The 23216-nt window shown below is 35.2% G+C and overlaps 4 protein-coding genes across 5 annotated transcripts; 2 read left to right on the forward strand and 2 right to left on the reverse strand.

The window, feature by feature from the left end:
- Window positions 1-4853: 4853 nt before the first annotated feature.
- LOC145094161 (uncharacterized) lies at window positions 4854-6920 on the forward strand. Its single transcript, XM_079032452.1, has one exon. It carries the CDS (start codon window positions 4898-4900, stop codon window positions 6839-6841), a length of 1944 nt encoding a protein of 647 aa, XP_078888578.1. The 5' UTR covers window positions 4854-4897; the 3' UTR covers window positions 6842-6920.
- A 57-nt stretch (window positions 6921-6977) lies between these two features.
- TROL (thylakoid rhodanese-like protein) lies at window positions 6978-11141 on the reverse strand. 2 transcript variants are annotated; one of them, XM_079032455.1, is made up of 9 exons: window positions 10440-11141; window positions 10246-10348; window positions 10067-10153; window positions 9860-9934; window positions 8790-8864; window positions 8605-8685; window positions 8371-8492; window positions 8181-8337; window positions 6978-7407 (listed from the first exon to the last, which is right to left on the reverse strand). In XM_079032455.1, exons 1-9 carry the CDS (start codon window positions 11036-11038, stop codon window positions 7360-7362), a joined length of 1347 nt encoding a protein of 448 aa, XP_078888581.1. In that variant the 5' UTR covers window positions 11039-11141; the 3' UTR covers window positions 6978-7359. The 2 variants fall into 2 exon arrangements, with proteins under 2 accessions (XP_078888581.1, XP_078888579.1); XM_079032453.1 differs by having other exon boundaries at window positions 8181-8492; window positions 10440-11140.
- A 3892-nt stretch (window positions 11142-15033) lies between these two features.
- Window positions 15034-17755, reverse strand: LOC145094163 (Glycosyl hydrolase superfamily protein). Its single transcript, XM_079032456.1, has 8 exons — window positions 17390-17755; window positions 17084-17157; window positions 16878-16958; window positions 16704-16788; window positions 16509-16606; window positions 16340-16427; window positions 15918-16239; window positions 15034-15382 (listed from the first exon to the last, which is right to left on the reverse strand). Exons 1-8 carry the CDS (start codon window positions 17666-17668, stop codon window positions 15117-15119), a joined length of 1293 nt encoding a protein of 430 aa, XP_078888582.1. The 5' UTR covers window positions 17669-17755; the 3' UTR covers window positions 15034-15116.
- A 779-nt stretch (window positions 17756-18534) lies between these two features.
- WTF1 (Ubiquitin carboxyl-terminal hydrolase family protein) lies at window positions 18535-20539 on the forward strand. Its single transcript, XM_079032457.1, has one exon. The coding sequence runs from the start codon at window positions 18770-18772 to the stop codon at window positions 20258-20260; it is 1491 nt and encodes a 496-aa protein (XP_078888583.1). The 5' UTR covers window positions 18535-18769; the 3' UTR covers window positions 20261-20539.
- The last annotated feature ends 2677 nt before the right edge of the window (window positions 20540-23216 follow it).

The raw sequence follows: 23216 nt of genomic DNA on the forward strand, positions 1-23216 counted from the left end.
CTATATATGTACACTTGATATATAATTAATATTGAAACGACCTTCGGACGGCTACCCGAAATCCCACCAGACCACATCCAAATCGAGGAAAAGGAAATAGGGCGGACGGCCTTCCTAAGCCTTTTAAACATTTCTTATATATCTATACATATATGGGCATGAAATTTATAAGAAGTATAATAAAGTTTAAATAAAAGTATTTGATAAGTAAAAGAGTTTGTAAAACATTTTGAAGTAAAACAGTTCGATAAACAGTTTGAACAGTGATAAAATCATTGGTTTTATAGTTATTAATCACATGTGATTGATGAAATAACTATAAGTATTCAACTTGTATCCCACCCCCCCATAAAAGCATTTAAAACATTTAAAAGTATTTCAAAGTTTAATTAAAGGGGTATAAACTCACTTGTGGTGAGTGGATTGGATTGAAGTGTCGGTTACGGTGCTAGGTGACAAATGAAGACTTGTACACACGCACGAGCCTAGTTATCATATAATGAATATATATATATATATATATATATATATATATATATATATATAACTAATTAGCCTCATTATAACTAATAAAATGAGTTGGGACACTTTAGAACATGAAAACACTTTGTTTCAAGTGTTAAAGATCACAAGGATTGCATCCAAGTGCTAGTAGGGCAAAATTAGGGTGTTTGGGGTCCAAGGGTAAACTCCTTGGGAGTTTACGGTCTAAATGACCTTTACCCTAGGATTTTACGACAGTAAACTCAAGGGTTTACGGTCTAAACTCCATTTCTTGCAACCATGAGTTGTTTGGAGGTTTAACAAGTCCTTTGAAGCAATCTTGCTAAGTGGTTTAGCCTTTGGAATGGACTAGGGCCACAAAACACCCTCCTTGAGGTGTTTACGGCCTAAGGGTATTTTCCCTTGGTTTTACTACTGTAAACCCTTATGGGAAAGGATATTGCCTTTATTTCAAGTCCTTATCACAACTAGGTAAATGTCTAAGTTAGCTTTTAGGGCTAAGAAAGGAATATGACTCATTTAAACACCTTTTTGGGTGTTTACGGTTTTGGGATATCCTTAGACCGTAAACACCTATAAATGGTGATGTTTGGTGTTTTTCAAAGCTTAAACATATCAATGGAAAGTTTAAATATGTTAAGGTAAGTCTTAAACTTCAAACTAGGGCTAAACATGGGACTTAAGTCAATTTTAGGGGACTTTATGGTGTTTACGGCCCAAGTATCATCTTGGACCGTGAACACCTCAAACATGGTGTTCTTGACCGATTTTCTTGGTGATTAATTGATATACTAGCTTACAAGCACTCAAGGATGGAAGTACTTACTATAATGATGCTTGATTTGAGCTAAAAGGCCAAGAACACTTAGTGTGTGTTCTTGGTGTTTTGGAAAATCTAAACAAAACCCGGAAATGAATGGATGAATAGATGCACAAACACTAGATTAAGTGTTTTACTAACTTGAAATGGTTAGAACACTTACAAGATCGAAGATTTGGAATTAAATGCTGGATGATAGTTGAGAGAGTTTTTGGAGTTTACTCTTTTGACTATTTGGGGAGTAAACACAATGACTAGTTTCTTGGGGAGTAAACTCATACATAGGCATGAGTTTACGGTTTTTGGGTGATTCCTAAACCCAAAACATAAAAGTTTGGTCGGGTGTTTCTAATACGGGAAGTGTTTGCGGTTTTCAAAAATCAAAACCCGAGACGACACTTTCTTTCACCCATTCGTTTAAAAATAATATTAATATAATCAAACGAACTTTATATTTCTTAAAAATGAGAAATAATGATATTAATTTATGATACGAAGTGGTTGACTTTTAGGGTTTGACCAAATGAAAATTTCGGGTTGTCACAGGTTTGGATCATCGTTGACCTATTCTGATGACAATTTTCCAGTCTGTTAAATTTTTGCAGAATAAGTTATCTCAAGTTACTCTCAAATTTGTTAAATATGTTGCGTTAAATATGCTGACAAATTACCTTTTCAGGTTCACTTACAATACCACTACTATTCTTTTATTCAGGTTCACATTTGATTTTTCCCCTGTGTTTGGTATTGTTTTCATTCTCGGTTGCTTTGGTTTATCTCACATGGTGAGTTACAGTTTGTGTTCTTCTACTCAATGCTTGGTAACTACACTAAATTAGGTTTGCATCAGCTGTGCACAATAATAGATTGCAATCCCCACCCAAATAATTAGGACATATGGCACGCAATTATGTTATTTATGTGAACAGATGGTATAGAAGAAGAATGAAATGAAGGGAGAGGTCGGAGAGGTCAGGTGCAGGGAAAAGAGTCGAGTTGAATGAGTCATTTTCGGTTGTATTTCTACAAAGGATGTGGCTTTATGGGATATATCTTAGTTAGGTATGAAAAGTTGGTTATTTACAAATCGGTTAACAAACATATTATATCGCTTATGGGATGCATGGTTTGACCACGGCTATGTGAAACTTGATCTATATGAATGTGTACTCATATCTCTATACCTGCTTATGTGTATGTCAACTAATTTGTATCAACTGATCAAAACTTAAATGAAGTGTGTTGCTACTATTCACCATCTATAGGATGTCAAATTGTATAATTTGTTTGAAATCAATTGAAGGCTTCTAACCCCCGCTAAAGCGGGGGAACCTTCACTAGTTATTATTATTTCTAATATATATAACTAAGAAAAAAATAAAATAATATTGTATTGCTTTTGTCAACGATAATCAAATACAATTGACATTTAGGGGGTGTTTGGTTTGTTTTTTTGAGAGGCAAAAGTACTTTTTGGAAAAGTTACAAAAAGTCAGATTTTTCTAACTTTTCCAAAAAATCATTTTTCCTTCCTTTTAAAATCTAAAAGTCACTTTTAAAATGTTTTTACCAAACATCTTTTGCCCTTTATCTTTTTCAAAAAAAACTTTTGTCTTTCAAAAAGATAAGCCAAACACCTGGGGGTGTTTGGCTTAGTTTTTCATAGCCAAAAGTCCTTTTTGGAAAAGAAAAAAAAAGACAAAACTGTAAATTTGGTCCTTGTGGTTTTCAAAAATCTTTGGATGGGGTCCAAAAAGTTTCCGACTTGCATGGAAGGTCCAAAATCAAAGTTTTTCTGTGTTTTTGGTCCAAAAAAACTTAAAAAGACGATTATACCATTTTATTTTATTTTTTGTATTTTTTATAATTATTCTAATGTTATTCTAATTAAAAAATAAAGAAAAAAGGAAAAAAGTATTCCCACCCCACCCAGTGTTCTCTCTCTCTCTCTCTCTCTCTCTCTCTCTCTCTCTCCTTGTCGAAATCAACTGGGTAAATGAAAAAACCTTTTGAACCCAAGCACCCATAAACACCACCACCACAGCCTCCCTGTCGTTCTTGGGGTTGTGTCACCGGGAACCACCCAACTCCACCCCCTTCTTCCTTGGATTACCGACCAACAGTCCCCGCCACCTTATTTCGGCGGTTTCCACCACCATCCTCTTCCTTCCCTCCCTCTCGTTGAGCTCATCGGAAACGAAGCAACAAAAGTAGTCGGAGCAGCCCCTGCCACCATGTCGCCGTTGCTGTGAACCATCGTCGTCTTTAGCTGCTGCTTCCGTCAATCACATCTCCAACCAGCCTCGTCACCCCTTGAGACCCCTGTAAGTCCGATTCTCCACCTCGTTATTATTGTTCTCCTGTTCAATCAATCAAGAGGATTGATTGTTTAGTTAGTTCCTTACCTACGACGTCTAACAGATGAGGGAGGAAGATGATACAGGAGCCCTAATAGTCGATGTATTTTTTTGGGGGGCAATAGAGGTAGTGATAGTCAAAACCCCATTTGGATTTGGAAGATAGAAGGAGAAAGGTCAGAGGGAAGGAAGCAAAATCGGGTCACCCACAAGTATCTGAATGGAGGACCATTGATGAGTCTATATGGACTTGGGGGAAATCGAAACGGGATCAAATTGCAGCAAGGTTTTTCTTCAATCTTATTTGCAGATGCATAATGACGAAGAAGAAGAATGGTAGAGTCAAAAGAGCGGGTGTGATGGAGAGTACAAGGGTGGGTGGGTGTTTTGAGGGTGTTTTAAGAGAGAGAGAGATAGAGATTTTAGTTTTTTTTGTTTTTAATTATTTAAATGCCAAAATAAATAAAGAAAATAGAAAAGAAATGAAAAGGGTAAAATCATCTTTTCAAATGTATCAGGGACCAAAAATCCAGAAAAACCTTGATTTTGGACCTTCCATGCAAGTCGGAAACTTTTTGGACCCCATCCAAAGATTTTTGAAAACCACAAGGACCAAATTTGCAGTTTTGTCGAAAAAAAAAAGCAAAAGATGTTTGGCAAACTAGTTTTAGAAGCTACTTTTTAAAGTTTTTACATAAAAAAAAAGGAACTTTTTGAAAAAGTCAAGAAATCATGACTTTTTGTAACTTTTCCAAAAATAACTTTGATAGAGATTTTAGTTTTTTTTTTGTTTTTAATTATTTAAATGCCAAAATAAATAAAAAAAATAGAAAAGAAATGAAAAGGGTAAAATCATCTTTTCAAATGTATCAGGGACCAAAAATCCAGAAAAACCTTGATTTTGGACCTTCCATGCAAGTCGGAAACTTTTTGGACCCCATCCAAAGATTTTTGAAAACCACAAGGACCAAATTTGCAGTTTTGTCGGAAAAAAAAAGCAAAAGATGTTTGGCAAACTAGTTTTAAAAGTTACTTTTTAAAGTTTTTACATAAAAAAAAGGAACTTTTTGAAAAAGTCAAGAAATTCTGACTTTTTGTAACTTTTCCAAAAATAACTTTTGGTTTGAAAACCCTCTTAATATTACTTTACTTTGATTTGGCTACACGTAGTATACTAAACGCGGAGTCATCAGTCTATGCCTTCACAAAATTACACATGGCTTCCAATGAGTGCTCTCCGATGTCCTCGCCGGAAAACACCTCCAACGACAGGGACACAAGCAAACACTTTTTTGATGACCTACCTCTTATAAGCTTCACCGAGAACAACTCCGCCACCTACTTGTCATCTGAAAACCCCTGCCTTGACTTCTTCTTCCACGTCGTACCGGACACTCCGCCGGAAGATCTGATCCGTCGGCTACAAGTGGCATGGAATCACAATCCACTGACTACGCTAAAACTCGTATGTAATCTCAGAGCCGTACGCGGTAGTGGAAAATCAGACAAAGAGAGCTTCTACACGGCGGCGCTCTGGCTCCATAATCACCACCCGAAGACCTTAGCTTCGAATATTCCGCTTCTGGTTGAGTTCGGATACTTCAAGGACTTGTTAGAGATCCTCTACAGGCTGATTCAAGGTCCTGAAGTGCGTCGAATTGCGAAATCCGAGTGGATTTCGAAGAAATCGGTGAAAGGAAAAGGTGAATCACGGAAGCGATACTTCCTCTCGAAGAAAAAGAAGAAGAACAAGAACAATGGCGACGATGAGATGAAAGCGAAAAGGGAAAAGGTCCCTCGAGAGCAACGGATCGAAGCAAATAGAGCACAGATGAAGGCAGAGCAAGAGAGAGCAAAAGCATCTAGGAAAGAAAAGCTATCCGCCATGGCTGAAAAAGCACATAATAGATACAATTCAGATCCAGATTACAAGCTCTTACACGATCAGGTATCGAGTTTCTTCGCTGATCGTTTACAATCTGATATTCAATCGTTGAATTCCGATGATTGTACCAAAATCAGTTTAGCTGCAAAATGGTGCCCTACGGTTGATTCTTCATATGATAACGCCACACTGATTTGTGAATCAATTGCTCGAATAATTTACCCTAGAAATTCCGATCCTGAATTCGATGGTCTCGATGACGCTAATTACGTCTTCAAAATCAAAAATCGATTCAGGAAACAAGTTCTCGTTCCTCTTCGCAACGCCTTAAAATTACCTGAAGTTTACATGAGCGCAAAGCAATGGAGCTCCATTACCTACGACAGAGTAGCTTCCATAGCCATGAAAAACTACACCGACATATTCTTACACCGAGACAACGCACGCTTCCGTGACTATCTACAAAACGTGACCACCGGCGATGCAAAGATCGCTGCCGGAGCATTACTCCCCCACGAAATCATCGGATCTTTAAATCGAGGTAGTGGAGCAGCCATAGTAGCCGAACTTCAATGGAAGCGAATGGTTGATGATTTATCAATGAAGGGTAAACTCACAAACTGCATAGCAGTCTGTGACGTCTCCGGCAGCATGTCAGGTACACCAATGGAGGTCTCGGTGGCTCTCGGCTTATTAGTGTCAGAAGTTTCCGCAGAACCATGGAAGGGTCACGTCATCACCTTCAGCGAGTCGCCGGAGCTCCACCGAATCGAAGGTGGTAACCTCCGGTCAAAAACAGAGTTCATTAGAAACATGGTTGCCGGATTCAACACCAATTTTCAGAAAGTTTTTGACAGAATGTTGGAAGTGGGTGTGAAAGGAAAGTTGGGGGAAGATAAAATGGTGGAAAGGGTGTTTGTTTTTAGCGATATGGAGTTCGATCAGGCGTCCAGTGATCCATGGGAGACTGATTATGAAGCGATAGAGAGGAAGTTTAAGAGTTGTGGGTATGAGAAGGTGCCGGAGATTGTGTTTTGGAATCTTAGAGATTCATCGAGTACTCCGGTGACTGGTGGCCGGAAAGGGGTGGCGCTGCTTAGTGGGTTTTCGAAGAATTTGTTGACTTTGTTTCTTGAAGAAGGTGGGGTGATTAAACCGGAGGATGTAGCTGATAAGAGTGATGTGAAGGAGGGTGATGGGGGTTTGAATCCTGAGGATAGAATGGAAGCTGCTATATCTGGAGAATTGTATCAGAAACTAGTTGTGTGTGATTGATGTGGATTTCTGTATTTTGAAGTGTAGAAATTAGGCCATGTTTTTTAATTTTCATCAATAAATTGGTTCTACTTCTAAATATATTTATAAAAAAAAAATAAAAAAAAAACAGAATCAATGCCAAAATTGCAACATATTTAGATGTACTCTAGAAAAATAGTAATAAGAAAAAAATAATAGTAGTACACACGTATGCATGAAAGCTCCTATGATACATGACAATATAGTTGACATAAATTAGGGTTCAATCTAACTCCCATTTCATTTTCATCCCAGGGTTTCCAAGATCTTCAAAGCAACTTGTGCTAATTGAATCCAAACAAACCCAAATACAAGTATCAATAATCTAATCCATCATTGAAAATTACATACACACAAACCTCGATGCAAACATATAATGATGTCACCACCATTAATGACTTATCGCTCATAACTAGGCTCCAGGAATTCCCAGACGAATACTTGTTCCATAAAAGATTGATGCTTGATGAATTTTAACACGAAATTGTGACAAAAAACTATGGCCTTGAAGGAGTAGGAGATGTCGGAGGCTTGAAATTTGGATACTGCAATAACAAACATAAAGCGAAACAAAAACAAAAAAAGTTAGCAGCTTTTAAAGAAAAACATGGAGTGCTAAAATCGTTTCTTTAATCAAAATCTTTGAAAGGTATTTTGATTTTCATCAGTTTGGATAAAAACAGATTGAAGCTTTTTCTATAATAGTCAAACATTATAGGCAAATATTTGGTGCTTAAAACATTTATTTAATCAGAAAGATTCAGAAGTAAGTAGATTCTTTTTTTTGTTTTGAGTTGAGAAAGATTGAAATCTATCAATAATATATACGACTCTAGTCAGTCAAATTTGCTCTTTTGTCATGTGCTTAAATGTAAAATCCTTTAATTTAAATCATTTTCTTGAAAAACCATTCAAGGGTATTATGTATTTCATCATTTGGGATCCAAACATTGAAACGATATATACAATGGACGACAGGACGAGCAGGACATTCATGTCGTTTGCACAGATGAAAGATCAAGAGGGAAGTCTGTGTCCCACTTTATTGGGTAGGTCAAAAAAATATCATTTTAATCCCACTATCTTAGGGCCCACGTTTTTATCTCAATCCATTTTTTATGAGCGGGACAAAAAATTACACTCCCATCATGTCCCACTTTTTAGATGGGACACAAAACTTTACTTTTTGTCCTACTAACATGAGTCACTGTCAATCTAGTCCAATGCATGTGAAACACAACGTAACCTGTTATGTCATGCCATCTAATGTCATGTGTTTTGTGGATCCAACGGCTAAAGGTGAATTTAGGAAACTTACATATGGATATGGTGAAAGTGCACGTGGTGGTTTAGACTCCACTTCTTCTTTGACTTCGGTTTTAGGGACAGCGTTGACTGGTGGAGTTGACTCTACTGGTGCTGGTGCTGCTGCTACTGCTTGCACCACTGGTGGAGTTGGCTCTGCTGGTGGTGCTGCTTCTGGTTGTACTTCCAGTGGCGCAGGCGCAGCTTCTGGTTGTACTTCCGGTGGCGCAGAGTTAGTGGACTCCACAACAGCTTCTTCGGTAGCTGTTGTGGCTGCAGGAAGTGATTTGCTAGTCAAGGGTGGTAGAAGAGCTTTCCCAATGTCCTGAATTTTTTTAAATCATTTGGTTATATTCAAAACAAGAAATATATATATATATATATATATATATATATATATATATATATATATATATATATATATATAGTTGAAGTACCTTGATATCATTTAGAATATCTTGGGGCCCGATTTTCACAGTCAAGAATTCCTCAACTTCTTTTAGAGTTTTTTTCCGATCCTATCATGGAAAATTTTGTAAACAAATCTTTAAACAACATAACATACGAGGGCAAAAATGCAATTTCCAAAAGATTTTGCTTTAAACTAGATGAAAAAAATGACCTCAGCATAGAGTAGCTTCTTGGTGACAAGTTGCACCAATGCAGCAGAACCCAACACCTCGAGTATGGTCTCAACCTGAATTTAGTTAAAATTACACAAACAAAATTCGAAAATCAAAAGGGTTAAATGCAATAAATAGCAATGTACTTTTATTTAGGGTTTTTTTTTCTAATCAAACCATAAAAGTTTCACTCGTTTTTCCAGATTAACCATTTTGAGTAATTTTTTATATCCGGTTTCATTGGTAATTTTCCAAATTAACCATTTTTATATCCGGTTTCATCAGTTCAAAATGGTTAATTATGGTTTGATTGGAAAAAATAGTGTATAAGTAAGTGGTTAATGAAAAATTGTCCAAAATGTAGTGGATTTTTTGTAATTTGGCCTGTATTTGTTGAGTAAATTACACGAATGGTCCCTATGGTTTGGGGTAATTTGCGTGCTTGGTCTCTAACTTATTTTTTTAACTCGGAAGGTCTGTACTGTTTGTTTTTGTTACGTACTTGGTCCCTACTGTTTGTTTTTGTTATGTGTTTGGTCCCTGTCTTACCTAAAAAGACTATTATTTGAATAGGAAAAAATGGTGGGGTAGGTAAGATAAGGTGAGGGGGTGGGGTTGGGGGTGTGTTTATTTAAATAAATCAAAAAATCAAGGGCAAAATAGTCTTTTTAGGTAAGACAGGGACCAAACGCGTAACAAAAACCAACAGCAAGGGACCTTCCGAGTTAACAAAAATAAGTTAGGAACCAAACGCGTAAATTACCCTAAGTCATAGGGACCATTCGTGTAATTTACTCTTATTTGTTTGACAATTTTGTACTTTAAATCTTTTATTACTAGGGCATAATATCTTAAGAACTCTACCAGATTATTATAGCATTATACTTCCAAATTTTTTTTTTCTTATTAGAACATTATAAATCTACCCAATTATAACAGTGGTGAAATGGTTTTCTATTTCGATGAGACTGCTATATTTGGAAAGTAAATTTTGCAATACAAAAAAAAAGTTAGATGCTATGTCAAACAAATCAAGGAGAGTAGAGTACATTGTTATGAAGCTACTTACCTCGGTAAATGCTAACAAACCTAGTCCAGTAGCCACCGCGAGGCCAAAAATTACGGATACAGCCTCAGAACCATCCTGGAAAGTGGAAACAATTACAATTCAAGATCTTTGCTTACAAAACAACAGGAATTGCAAAATATAGAATTTTTTAAAGAAGAAAATGAAAAACAATAAAATTCGTTTATATGTGAGAATTGAAAGACGTACACCAAGCAAGCCATCGAATGCATCTGTCACACTGCCAAAGTCAAAAGCGAAAGATTTTTGTGGTAATATCCATGGAAGACTGCTGTTCTGTATACAAAATTAACAAATAAAACCATTAAAAAAAAATTAAATAGATTTCAAGAAATAAAAACAAAATTAAAAGAATGTAATTAACAAACCGCCCATCCACGTGGCCCTTCTGCTCCATCTTTTATAGCGTAAGCAGCTTTGAAGCCATTTACAGTCACCAATTCTGCAACAAGTTCAGAGCTCCCATCGAATCTGGCTTTCAACATACATTTAGCATAAATTTTAGATCTTGAAAACCTAAATCATTTTAAGAAAGATGGGGGAATTCTCAATTCTGCCTTACTTGTCCAAAATAAACAATGTGGTGTTCTCTGGTTCTTTGAATTTCAACGAAAGCTTCTTCAAGAACCCTGGTTTGTCATCACCATTATAAGCAATCCTAATTGGCTTCTTCTTCAAACCCTTAATGTCTGGACTACCCGCTGCCCTAATGTCAGAAGCAGTCCTAATATCAAGCAATTGAGCATTTTCATCATCGCCCAATTTCCCATACGCAATTCTCGCAGTTTCAACCCCCCATGGCTTACTCTTCCCAAATACTTGAGAGAGGATTAACGGCAAAGCTAAAGCGGCGGCGCCACTAGCTAACACCAGAGGATTCGCAGTAGCGAAATTGATTATACCATCGAAAACACCGCTGATATCCAAATCAGGTGCTGAGAATGACGAATCAGAAGTTGTTGATTGATTCAGTGCTTCTTCATACGTAAGTGCTTTTGCGAAAGCAGAATTGAAAACAGAGGATATAAGCACCAGACTACTGCCATGGAATTGGGGTTTTGAGATTTTTAGGTGGTGAATTGTGGGGAACGATGATTGTTTTTTGGGTTCTGGTTTAAGTACGGAAATGGGTTTTAACACAACTGCATTGAGGGCTTCCATAGCATAATCCTTGATGTGAAAGAACTCAAGAACAGATTGATGAAAGTTGGTTAATCACCATGAGAATGTTGTTTTAATTTCTGGGTTGTTCTGGAATCTGGAGGGTGTAATATGGGTGGACGTGCTGAGGTGGAAGGAAATTTGAGAAAGGTTCCAATGAATGAGTGACATGTGGCAAGTCAGGATCAGAAGCTTTGATGATCATGTTTTGAGTTATATGGAAGTGTTTTGTATGGTGGAGAAATCGTATCATGCCATGAAGGTGAAAAATGTAGCTTAAAGGGTGTTGACTTTTAACACACAGACTTTATAATCAAAGTTTATAAACGATTAAAATCGATTAAGTTTAATAAAGTAATATACTAATATTTTTTTAATAACTAATTTGTTTGATGCATACATTTCATTACTCTAGGAAAATTTAATCATATCTTAATACGTACTCTCGTTTTTCATTCTTTATTTATTTTTCTAATTTATAAACAACTTTTTCTTTCGGTAAAAGTTTGTATCGATATGGCGGGTAAAATACAATAAACTGTGACGTTAATCTTTTTTGAAAGACAAAATTAATTCTTTAAAAGATTATATCTATAAATTTGTAGATTATAATATTACTATGCATAACCCGTTAGATTTCTATTGAACAGATGCAAGAAAACCAAAAATATCAAATGCGTATGCATCAAGGTGTTTTGACGTCTAGTTTTTAAGGAAAATTATGATTTGAAAATTAAATATGTTAATTGCTTAAAGTAATAATAATTAGGTAATTGTATATCTATTTCAACGAATAATATATGTAACATTCGAATTTTGATAAGTTTCCCTTTTTGCCCTTTATGCAAAAATTTTACATTTTGGTCCTTTAGCTAGTATGTGGGGCATACTTTAGAATACGCTTGGCGTATTAGCCCAATCTGGATCGCAGGACTCATCCACGTACACGGGGCGTACGTGGAGTACGCAAGGCTGGGACAAATCCTAATTTTTAGGGGTTGTGTCATATTTAAACGACTTAAACCCACCCCATGGACATTATTGACCAGCCTCCACCTCCTTTTACTCTGAAAACGAAACCCTAAGAGTTTTTAGTGAGATTTGAGCTTGAAAAGTGATTTGTTGGTGTTTTGCGGTGAAAAAGTAGAGAGGAACACTTTGAGGAGTAGCTTGAGCTTGTAGAACCAGGATACCTTCTCATTTGCAAGATTTTTGAGGTAAAAAGGCTCACATCTTGATGATCATTTGTGTTAGATCTGTTTTATGGAGTCTTGTGTGCACTTTGAAGTCTTTTGTATTAAAGTTGAGCTTTTGATCTACTCCAGAGGCCATGAATGTTAGATCTTAGCTATAATGAGGCCCATAGTTCATAAAAATGCAAACTTTATGAATGTTATTGGTCTATGCAAGTATTAAGACCTTTATTAAGATCCCTTTGGAGCCTTGAGTCCCATTAAGACATGAATGGGTGTAAAGTTGCCAACTTTACATGATACGTCACCCTTTAAGACCAGGTCTGAGAGTTTGGCTTGAGGTCTCAACCGATTAAGTGCTTAATTGTGTGGGTTGGCAATCTGGGGTGTACGTTGGGCGTACCAAGTCGGTATGATGCGCGTACTGGGCCCGGATGGAGTACGCTAAGCGTACGAGCTGAGTACGCCCCACGTACTCAGCAAGTGGGCTTTTGGGCTTGGCAATCTTCGGTATTGGGCCATAGTTTGGGTTTGTAAGTTTGGGCCTTTTTGGGCCACTAGACTTTTGTTTCAGGTACTTCTGATGACCGTGGGAAGGCAAAGACGTGATCGTGCACCTCCTTATATTTTCATGATTGATTCTGGGGATACTCTGATGTTTAAACTATTTTGAAAACAAATTGTAATAACTTAATGGTTTATAAATGTTTTAAAAAATTTTAAATTGGCTTGAATTTTATGGGTGTTACAAGTTGATTCTTGAGCATATAGATCCAACAAGATAGACCTGCTTGGTGGCTAGTTGAGCGGGTTAGTATACTTTTATTATATTTTATTTTATTTATTAATTTAGTTAAAAAGTACTACTTCAATGAGCCGCATGCATGCTAGTTTTTAGGTGAGCTAAATATTAGTACATTGAATGTCACTTTATACGATGGTATGATGACAAGTGGATACTTCCAATCATTCACTAGCCAAGGCGGGTTCAAAGCTTTCACTAGAAATATATCTAAAATTCTAGATGAAATTTTCTACTAGAATCATTCGGGTATGGTGAGAATGGAGGATAAGTTGAAATTTGTTCCCATTGTAAACATGTCGCAACAAGAGGGGAAGTTTAGGAGACTATGGTGTCTTTTTTTTTCTTCCATGTTTTTGGAAAAGTTGGTCTCCAACATTCCTTCACAATTATAAGAATCACCTAAATATTATGCTATTAATTATCGGCACAAAATGGTTAATATTTTTGGGGGTTCAAGATAAAATGTATCATTGGTAACTAGACTTTAAGATAGATGTATAATAGGTAACAGAGGAATACAAAGCTAACTAACTTAATTTATCTTACAAAATAGACTTTGCGATACTACATTATGGGAAGTGATATTTCCACTTAATAAATTGATTTATCCATTTGAAATGTATGTTTTAATAACTTGTACGATAGCTGCAAAGGTGTTGTATTTTATGTGGATGGATCAAATTATTAAGTGTAAATATCACTTCCCTTTATTTAAATATTATACTTTTAGTTTCCATCACAAATTAATACATATCTAGCTAACATAATCCCTAAATATAAAAACACAATCGAAGTCAAAATACAATACCCCAACTCCTAACTAAGCAAATCTCCAACTTCTTATTTGGCCTTTCAAGATCAGCCTAACCAATCGCAAATTGTTATGACCTTTTTCATCACTAACACAAAAAATAAACAACATTTTGGTCCATGTGAAATTTTTGAAACAATTGTTTCAGATCAACGAGAATAAGAGAAAAAAAAAATGAAAAACATCATTACATTTTTGGACAAGCATAAAATTTTCTTCCTGGGTTATTACGGGTCATTGAGGTCCTTATAATCGCTAAACTTCCTCAATCACACTTTGTCATGTGTTGGATTTAATCGAAGAACTTCCACAACAATCGATTGTCATTTGTTTGATTTTACATAATATATAGATAGTTTGAGCATTCTGTAGGTTCGTTGTACGAATGTCTATGTTCATTGTACAGTACGTATGTGAGGTTCATAATACTTATGCCAGGTTCCTTTTAAGTTTTTTTTAAACCAAAGTCACTATTAATTTTCCAAAACAAAAATATGATTTTTAAGGATTTATAATGTTCAGTTCAGTACAGAATATCATTCCGCAAAGGTTACTACGGACTGTTACTTACTGCAGACACAAATGAAATTATGAAAAAAAAATCCCTATTTTTTACAGATAACATGAGTTTGTAATACAAAATCGAATCCGCAGTGACGACGAGTCCGCGGAAGCCCTTCTACGAACTCATTGATCAGTTTTGGAAACGTCCTTTTTTTAGGAAATTTTTTGGAAGTTAAGTGTGTTATTTGGTTTTAGTTAGTTTTTGCAAAATCTCAATCAAAAAAACTATCATTATATATGCTCTTAGTCCGGTCTAATCTAATCACCCCTCTATTGTAAAATCTTAGATGTTGCAATCAGTCCATGTGAACTTGTACTACATGTACTAGGCGTACTACATGAATTATTGATTTCTATTTGTATTATTAGGCCATGTACGATACATGCATCAATATGCTTAATTCAATAAGATATTTCTAAAAAATCATCATCAACGAGCAACAAGTTCAATGTAAACATTAATAAATGTATTTAATGTAATACTACGTATCTAGTTAAGTCTCATCCGGTCAAAAATCAAAATGATACACAAATTACAGTGAATTGTATCTAACCCTCAACCCTAAATCTTAAACCATAATAGAGAAATGGAATTTGAGGTGAAAATGATTATACATGAATCTAAAACAAAAGATGAGGAGGATATTATAATAAAATTGGATTAAATATTTATCCTAAAGTTTGAAACTAGAAGAGATAAGTAAGTTACAAAAGATGGAAAAAATAATCTAAACCTTGACCGATTTCCCAAATGGAAACACCTGCACCCCATGAACGAGCTTCATCCAACCGCATTGCAATCGACATAAGTGATGGGTAGAAGACAACATGTTTCACAATGTTATTATTATTTTCATCAGAATACAAGAAAAAATGCTCCCCACTTTTCTTCTCCCATTGCAATTCAGGCTTATGCTTTTCCAATAAAGAAAGATAGTCTCTTCCAAGAATTGCTCCACCACCCAAACCTCCTTCAAATAACACAAAACACAACCAATTATTCACAATTTGTACTGTGTTTAACATATATTGGACTTCGTGTGTTAATACAAAATTGAGTAAGTTATAACTTATACTGATTGTTATGGGTTTGGTCCAACATATATATTTTTTCTTTCTTTTGTTGCAAAATAGTTATCATGAATTCAATTTGTTGCAGCTTTAATCCCTATAACATGTAAAACGACTATTTTATCCTTATATGTTTGTTGAACTATTGGAAATACCAATGTTGATAAAAAGTCGTTTCAAATTTACTCCTATGGTTACATTTTGTTGCAGTTTTGATCCGTAACCAATGTAAAATGGCTGTTTTGCTCTCATATGACATCTTTTGGGACTAACGCTAATAAAAAGTTGAGTAAATTACAACTTTGGTCACTGTGCTAGACTGTTTGTTACAAATTTGGTCCAAAAAATAGATTTTGTTGCAAATTTACCCCTGTGGTTTCATTTCGTCCCTAAAATGACTATTTTGCCCTTGTATGATATGACACAGACACATACCTCCTTGAAGAACAAAATCATTCCCATAGAAGTTGATGCCTAGAAATATTTTTTGAGACAAATTCTGAGAGCCACCAAGGAGCAGCTGCAAAGTAGAAGTGATCCACTTCAATGGTGCATTGGGACCTGGATTTTGAGGATTTGAGAAGTCATAAGTCATAAGGGAGTAACCATCCACGTCATCACTCAAGCTTTGAAGATCTTCAGGCCCAAAATCATACTCTTGGACCTTATCAGAACGTGGTGGCCCAATAACATATACTAATTGCAGATTCCCCACAGCATGCATGGATTGTCCCAATTCTTTAACAAACTGAAGTGCCTGATTTTGTAAACATATTTAATCAAAATTGGAAATTAAATTTAGAAATCATATACTTCCCCTATTAACTTTTTTACTATAAAAAAGTTTATCAATCAACCAGTTTCCGCATGTGTGGATCATGCAAGACACCATATGCAGCCCATCTTGACCAAGATTCTAGAACAATGCCATCAAAATCCATCTCCCTGTAATGTCAAAAAGACCAAATTAAGTAAAAAGACAAGCATGGAAGTACTAGAATTGGTTGAAACAGCAGAAATGCTTACTTGCATTCGGTTATAATAAGGTCAATTACTTTAGCCCTCTGTTTCTTCTTTTTTAGCATGTCCATAGGAATAGCTTCAAGTACAAATCTAGGTAAAATCTGTCAATAATGAGCCAACATGGAAACAAGAAACAACGAGACGAATTAATTATATTAAATTTTAACACTGGTATGAAAATAGGTGAGGTGAAAGTACCAGAGCATTTCCCTTCATTCGAAGATCTGAAATCCATCCTTTATCAACATTATGTCTTCCTTCCAGGATAAACTCAGCTCCTTGACTACAAGAACACAAGACAAGAGAATGTGAAAATGTGTAACACAAGGGATGGAGAAGCTAATGGGATTTATGATCATAATCCAATAGTACCTTTTTAGATCATACCACACTGGTGATATATGTGTAATCTTAGAGTTGAACTCTTTTGCCAGATCATATCCCTTTGAATTCCTGCACAATTGAACTGAAGATGTAATTGGGAAAATGAAAAGAAAATCAGTGGTTGATCTAACTATCTAATATCTATCATCTCCAAAATCTACAAACACACATAGATCAAATGAAGTGTCGGTTACCATGGTGTAACGTAAGCTAGCACCGGGTTTGGAAAATGCCGAATTGATGTATTCTCTGAAACTTTTGCATTTTCCTGAATCACTTCATTGATTAACAAACACAAGAAAGATAATGAAATTTACAACTCTTTTGTTCACAACAGAGAGCAATTGTAGAACAGAACGGCAAATTCTTTACGGACGCTTAAAAATTCAGTGGAATTTCATGAACTACTTTATAATTGACCTCTAACGATTTTCTATTTGCTGTTAGAGGATAGAAATTCAGAAAAAAAATTTGAACAATTCAGCTAGTTAAATGCATACAGTGAGGATTTCTTGGTAATTGATGTCAGTCTTCACTAAGCCTCGTTGGTATACGTACGGAAGCGAAGAATCTAGGTCCGTATTCGAAGCGTATAGCATACGGTATACATATGATGAAATGGCAGGAGATACGATCAGGATGAGTAAAGTGTTGAGCATACTAAGGCGTTTGTTAGGGTTTATGACACGGCTTGAAGAATCCTCGCAATTTGAAGGCACTGAACTGCTTGATCGGCGGTCGGACTTAACCGCTGCTCGCCGGCCTTGTTTTTTCGTCATCGCCGTTTTTCCTCCGATTATTACCGGCAAGATCTACCGATGAGTGAGAAGCGAGAACCCCTTAAACCCCTTTGAGTTTCATACAAAACTGCTCCCTGGACTATTTGTAAATCTGCATATTCATCTTTTAACTTATAATATATGTATTACGATCCATATTGTGATTGTGAATTTGTGACTTTTCTCCTAATCAAGTGTCGATGCCAACATTTACTAATGATTCCATTAAATTCATAAATTTAACATGCGATATTTATACGAAGGGAGTGATTTATACATAATATTTCTTTTAATTATATATAACAATTTATATTTTAGAAGGTTGTATCATACAACTATATAAAACATAAATTATTATGTATGAATAAAAAAAAATATTATATACAAATCATCACCCTTGTAAGAATATGCATCTCAACAAGTATATAGAAATATAGAATGATCCTCTTAATTTTTTATCAAGTTGGTTATGAAATAAATATCTATTTAGATGATAATTTTCATTCAGTGGTTAAATGAAAGTGAAAAGAATTACTAACTATATGGTAATATTTTAATTTATTTGTTATCGTGTCTTTTATTACGCTGTCTCATAATCCTATGTGTCTTGAGTCTCGACCTTAATATGTTAGTCTTAGAACAAGTTCTCTATGATTCGTTATGAATCTTATGAATGGTACACAAATCTTTTAACTAGGTTACGAACTTAATTAGTTCTAGTATTGTCATTTGTCGCACTCTTGATCCATAAAATATTGTATACAAGGATAAGGGGCCATATGTGCGAGTTTCATAAATAGAGGGTCTAATTTTGTACAAAATGCAATTTTTAATAAATCGGTAATATACCTCAAATCTAGTTTCATGACTCATCATGAGGAAGATAAGGCGAGAGCAATCACATAAACCCCACATCAACGTGTTCAGATTTTATAAACCCTAATCCCAAATCGTACACGGTAGCCTGTAAGTCCTTATTTCATCAATCTCTCTCCCTCGCTGCGTATATATTGCAAGGTTTTAGCTTTCCAATGATAGCTACATATCTGCATGACGAATTTCTTCTGTGATTTGCTAAAGTTATTGCAATTTTGACCTCAAATGGCATCATCTCTTACCACTTTACCTTTCTTCATATTACACCAAACATCTCGAATTCAAAAACCTAGATTTTCCTTGGAGAATCCTGTTTCAGTTTCTAAAACACCACTTGAAAAGACACCGTTTTTAGGGAAGAGTTTGAATTTACAAGCGGGGAGTTTCGGCGGTAATTTTGGGAAAAACCATGTCCGTATTTCTCCGATTCAAGCAATAGTGAAGAGGAGGAAAGAGCTTCCTTTCGATAACGTGATTCAACGAGACAAGAAGCTGAAACTAGTTATGAAAATCAGAAAAATCTTACTGAGTCAACCCGATAGAGTTATGCAACTTCGTGATTTAGGTAGGTTTAGAAAAGCATTAGGGCTTCAAAAACGCAGACGCTTCATCGCACTGTTGAGAAAGTTTCCTGGTGTATTTGAGATCGAAGAAGAAGGGGTTTACTCCCTCAGATTCAAACTAACACCTGAAGCCGAAAGATTATATCTTGAAGAAATGAAGGTCAGAAACGAAATGGAAGATCTATTAGTTGTTAAACTAAGAAAACTACTAATGATGTCATTAGACAAACGAATCCTTGTAGAAAAGATAGCTCATTTGAAGAACGATCTTGGCCTTCCATTAGAGTTCCGTGACACAATCTGTCAAAGGTACCCACAGTACTTTAGAGTTGTAAGAACCGATAGAGGCCCATCTTTAGAGCTAACACATTGGGACCCTGAACTTGCAGTCTCATTTCAAGAGCTTGAAGAAGAAGATAAACTAGCCAAAGAAGCAGAAAAGAGAGATTTAATCATTGATAGACCACCAAAGTTCAACAGAGTGAGACTTCCAAAGGGTCTTCAACTTTCAAAAGGTGAAATGAGACGTATTTCTCAATTCAGAGACATGCCTTTCATCTCACCTTATTCAGATTTTTCCTCATTAAGACCTGGTAGTGCTGAAAAAGAAAAACATGCTTGTGCTGTTGTACACGAGATATTGAGTCTTACAGTTGAAAAAAGAACTTTAGTTGACCATTTAACTCATTTTCGTGAAGAGTTTAGATTCAGTCAACAACTTAGAGGGATGCTTATAAGACACCCTGATATGTTTTATGTGTCTTTAAAAGGAGACCGTGATTCTGTGTTTTTAAGAGACGCGTATCGTGATTCACAATTGGTTGATAAAAATCGGTTGTTGATTATTAAAGAGAAGCTTCGTGCTTTGGTTTCTGTTCAGAGGTTTAGAGGGCGTGTGGTGAAAAGTGATGAGGGTGATGGTGGGGATGAAGAGGATGAGGTGGAAGAAGAGGATTGGTCGGATCTTGATGAGTTGGTGAGTAATGAAATGGATGATGATGATGATGATGATGATGGTGATGATGATATGCCTCCTGATTTTGATGAAGATGATGAAAATGTGAAAATGAGTCAAGGGAAAGAAGCGAATCAAGATGAAGAAAAAGTTCTTGATCCTGTGTTTCCAGATGGAAAGCCAAGAGAAAGATGGTAAATTTTGATATTGTGTTGCTTTATACATGGATTTGAGTCATAAGGGGGCAAAAAGGTGACTTGTTTGTAATGAGAGGGCAAATACGTAATTTTCATTTGTTGTGAAGCTGAGTGGTGTTGATGTACTAGGGGCACTTTCTGTTTTCCTCTCAATGCTACATGTAAGGTTCTACAAATGGCTATGAAACTATAAATTGGATTATTTGTGGTAATCTTTGTAGTGTTTATTGGAAATTGGAGTGTATTGTATGTTCTTGTTTTAAAGAAATTTGTTAGATCAGATAGAGAAAAAAAAAAAAAACGTCTTGGATTGTTGGATCTTGTGGGATTTTGATGGAATTGGAATTGGTTTCCAATCTTGCTTTTGATTGTGAATAAGTAGGGAATTGGTTTTTACTGAAATTCACAAAATCCTTTGAAACGGTGGATTTCAACATTCAATTTTACAACCCATGGAATTTAATTTACCACATTTACTTACTGTTTAATATGATGGTTCTTTTTTTGTTGTTTGTTGGTATTAAAGAATACATTACTCTATCATCTCAATCAAGCTTTTTTGCTTCTATTTCATACTTATTCTTGTTGTGGAGATGGATAAAAGGGGATGAAATTGTTTTGCATTCACCATATTTTGTATGTAGTTTAATGGAATGAGATCTAGCATCATAATTATTTGTTAGGCAAAGCTAGTTTGCAACTAGTTGAATTAAATGTAATTGAAATGCCATATTCCCAACATGTTTGAAAACTTTTTGGGTGTATGGATTAAAGATATGGTTGCAATTATAGATGCCTCTCCCATTGACATTTGAAACCTTAGTAAATTTACACGAATGGTCCCTATGGCTTAGGTAATTTGCACGTTTGGTCTCTAACTTATATTTTTAATGCAGAAGGTATTGTTTGTTTTTGTTATGCGCTTGGTCCCTGTTTTACTTAAAAAGACTATTTTTGCCATTGATTTATTAATTTATTTAAATAAACATACCCTCAACCACACCCCTCATCTTACCTTACTTTTTTCACAATTTTCCTATTCAAATAATAGTCTTTTTAGGTAAGACAGGGACCAAACACATAACAAAAACAAACAGTAGAGACCTTCCGAATTAAAATAATAAGTTAGGGACAAACACGCAAACTATCCCAAAACATAGGGACCATTCATGTAATTTACTCCAAAGATTTTGTTCCAAATTTGAGATATGAAGATTAGGAGCATTACCATTGGATGCCTTGATGCTCTTGGTCCTATGCTACTTTGGGGTTGAATTCACCGTGAAGACCTTGTTTTTTTGCCAATTTACGAAAATGCTAAAAGTCCATATAGGGCAAAAAATGTAATGACACATGTTTTCTTTTATCCACTGCCAAGTTTTAGATAAGATCTTTTAGATGTTTTATTCTCCACCCACAAGGAATTGACTTTGTGCAACAAAGTCAAACCCCACCTACATCAATCCTAACCTCCTATAAAAGGCCAATGGCCAAGCCATTCCAAATTCAAACATCCACGGTGTAGTGTGTGTAGATTATTAGGTTCACTTGAGGCAAAAGTTGTTAACTCTCCCTCAAGGGCTTCTCATTTGCCTTCCTATTTCACACATTTGTGGCGTTGTGTGTGTAAATTATGGCACAATAGAAGCTCTTCGAAGGAGGGACGACAAATTTGGTCTTATAGATTTGATATTTTGTTCTTGGTATAATTCATTGTGCAAGAGCAAATGAATCTATATTCTTGTTTTATTTTAACTTTATATTGTTGACGGATTGTTCGATCCACTATCTTTTCTAATGAAACAAACATTTTTATTGTCTTTTATTGTTTATAAGGACAACATAAGCATCATTTATTGAGTTGAAGACTCTTTATTTCGGACGATCTCGTCACTCGCCAACATCATATCAATGTTAATTATTGGATTTTCTTATCACGTGTCTTGTTATATCCATCATCGTGTATGAAGCGGTCAAATGCATCAATGGACAAACTAATGTCGTAAGTTCATTATTGATTGGATATTATACTTAACTGTTCTTCATGTATGTATTTTGGCATTTTTTATTGTATCATATCGGCAATGGTTTTTAACATAATAACTTACTTACACATATATGGTGTTATTTAAAACCTAGATTGCTTCTCAATCCAACTCGAGAATGGATGCATAACGCCGATCAAATAAGGAAATCTAGGCCATGTCTTCTTCCTCTTACCTATCTAAATCAAATATGGAGGTGCATTCTCAATATCCTTGTGATTGAGGATTACAATCCCAAATTAGGACCTCTTTGTATAGGATAACCCTACACCAAGGTTTAAAGTTGCACCTAATTTTGTGGTAAATGTTTTTCCATTAACTGTTAGACTGAAGCAATAAATGTTATGAACCCTATTTGCTTGTTAATATTTATGTAGGATCCAAAGAAAAAAATGTTACTTTGTTGAATGTTTTGATCCAAAACTTCCAAATGAGTCATATGAAGTTGAAGAGGATGAAGTGGTAATTTTGAACTAAAGATACATAAATGCGTATAGGATCAACTATCAAGATAGACCAGGAAGCTAAGGGTGTTATAAAGAAATTGGAGAATATTAAGGTTGAACTTAATAAACATTTCTTTGATAAAAATGCTTATTAGCTTATGTAATTATAAAAAATTTAAAAATGTTTAGTTAACTATGTGATGACAAAAAGCTATAGGATGATAATTATTTTCTTCAAATGTTTGGATTAACTTATATATGTCAAATGGCCAAAAAGATATACTTACATATTTAGAACTATTTAAAATTTTTATATATAATATTTTATGTAAAAATATTAAGTTATAAGCTAAAAGGGTTAGATTTTAATGAAGATATTATAGTTTTTTTTTTCATCTTTATAAGTTATAAGATGTTTTAAAAAATCAAAATATTGTGAATTATGAAAAATAACATTTTAGGGTGG

This window comes from Lactuca serriola, chromosome 3, assembly GCF_051521515.1.
Source record: "Lactuca serriola cultivar US96UC23 chromosome 3, Lser_US96UC23_V15, whole genome shotgun sequence".
NCBI lineage: Eukaryota > Viridiplantae > Streptophyta > Magnoliopsida > Asterales > Asteraceae > Lactuca > Lactuca serriola.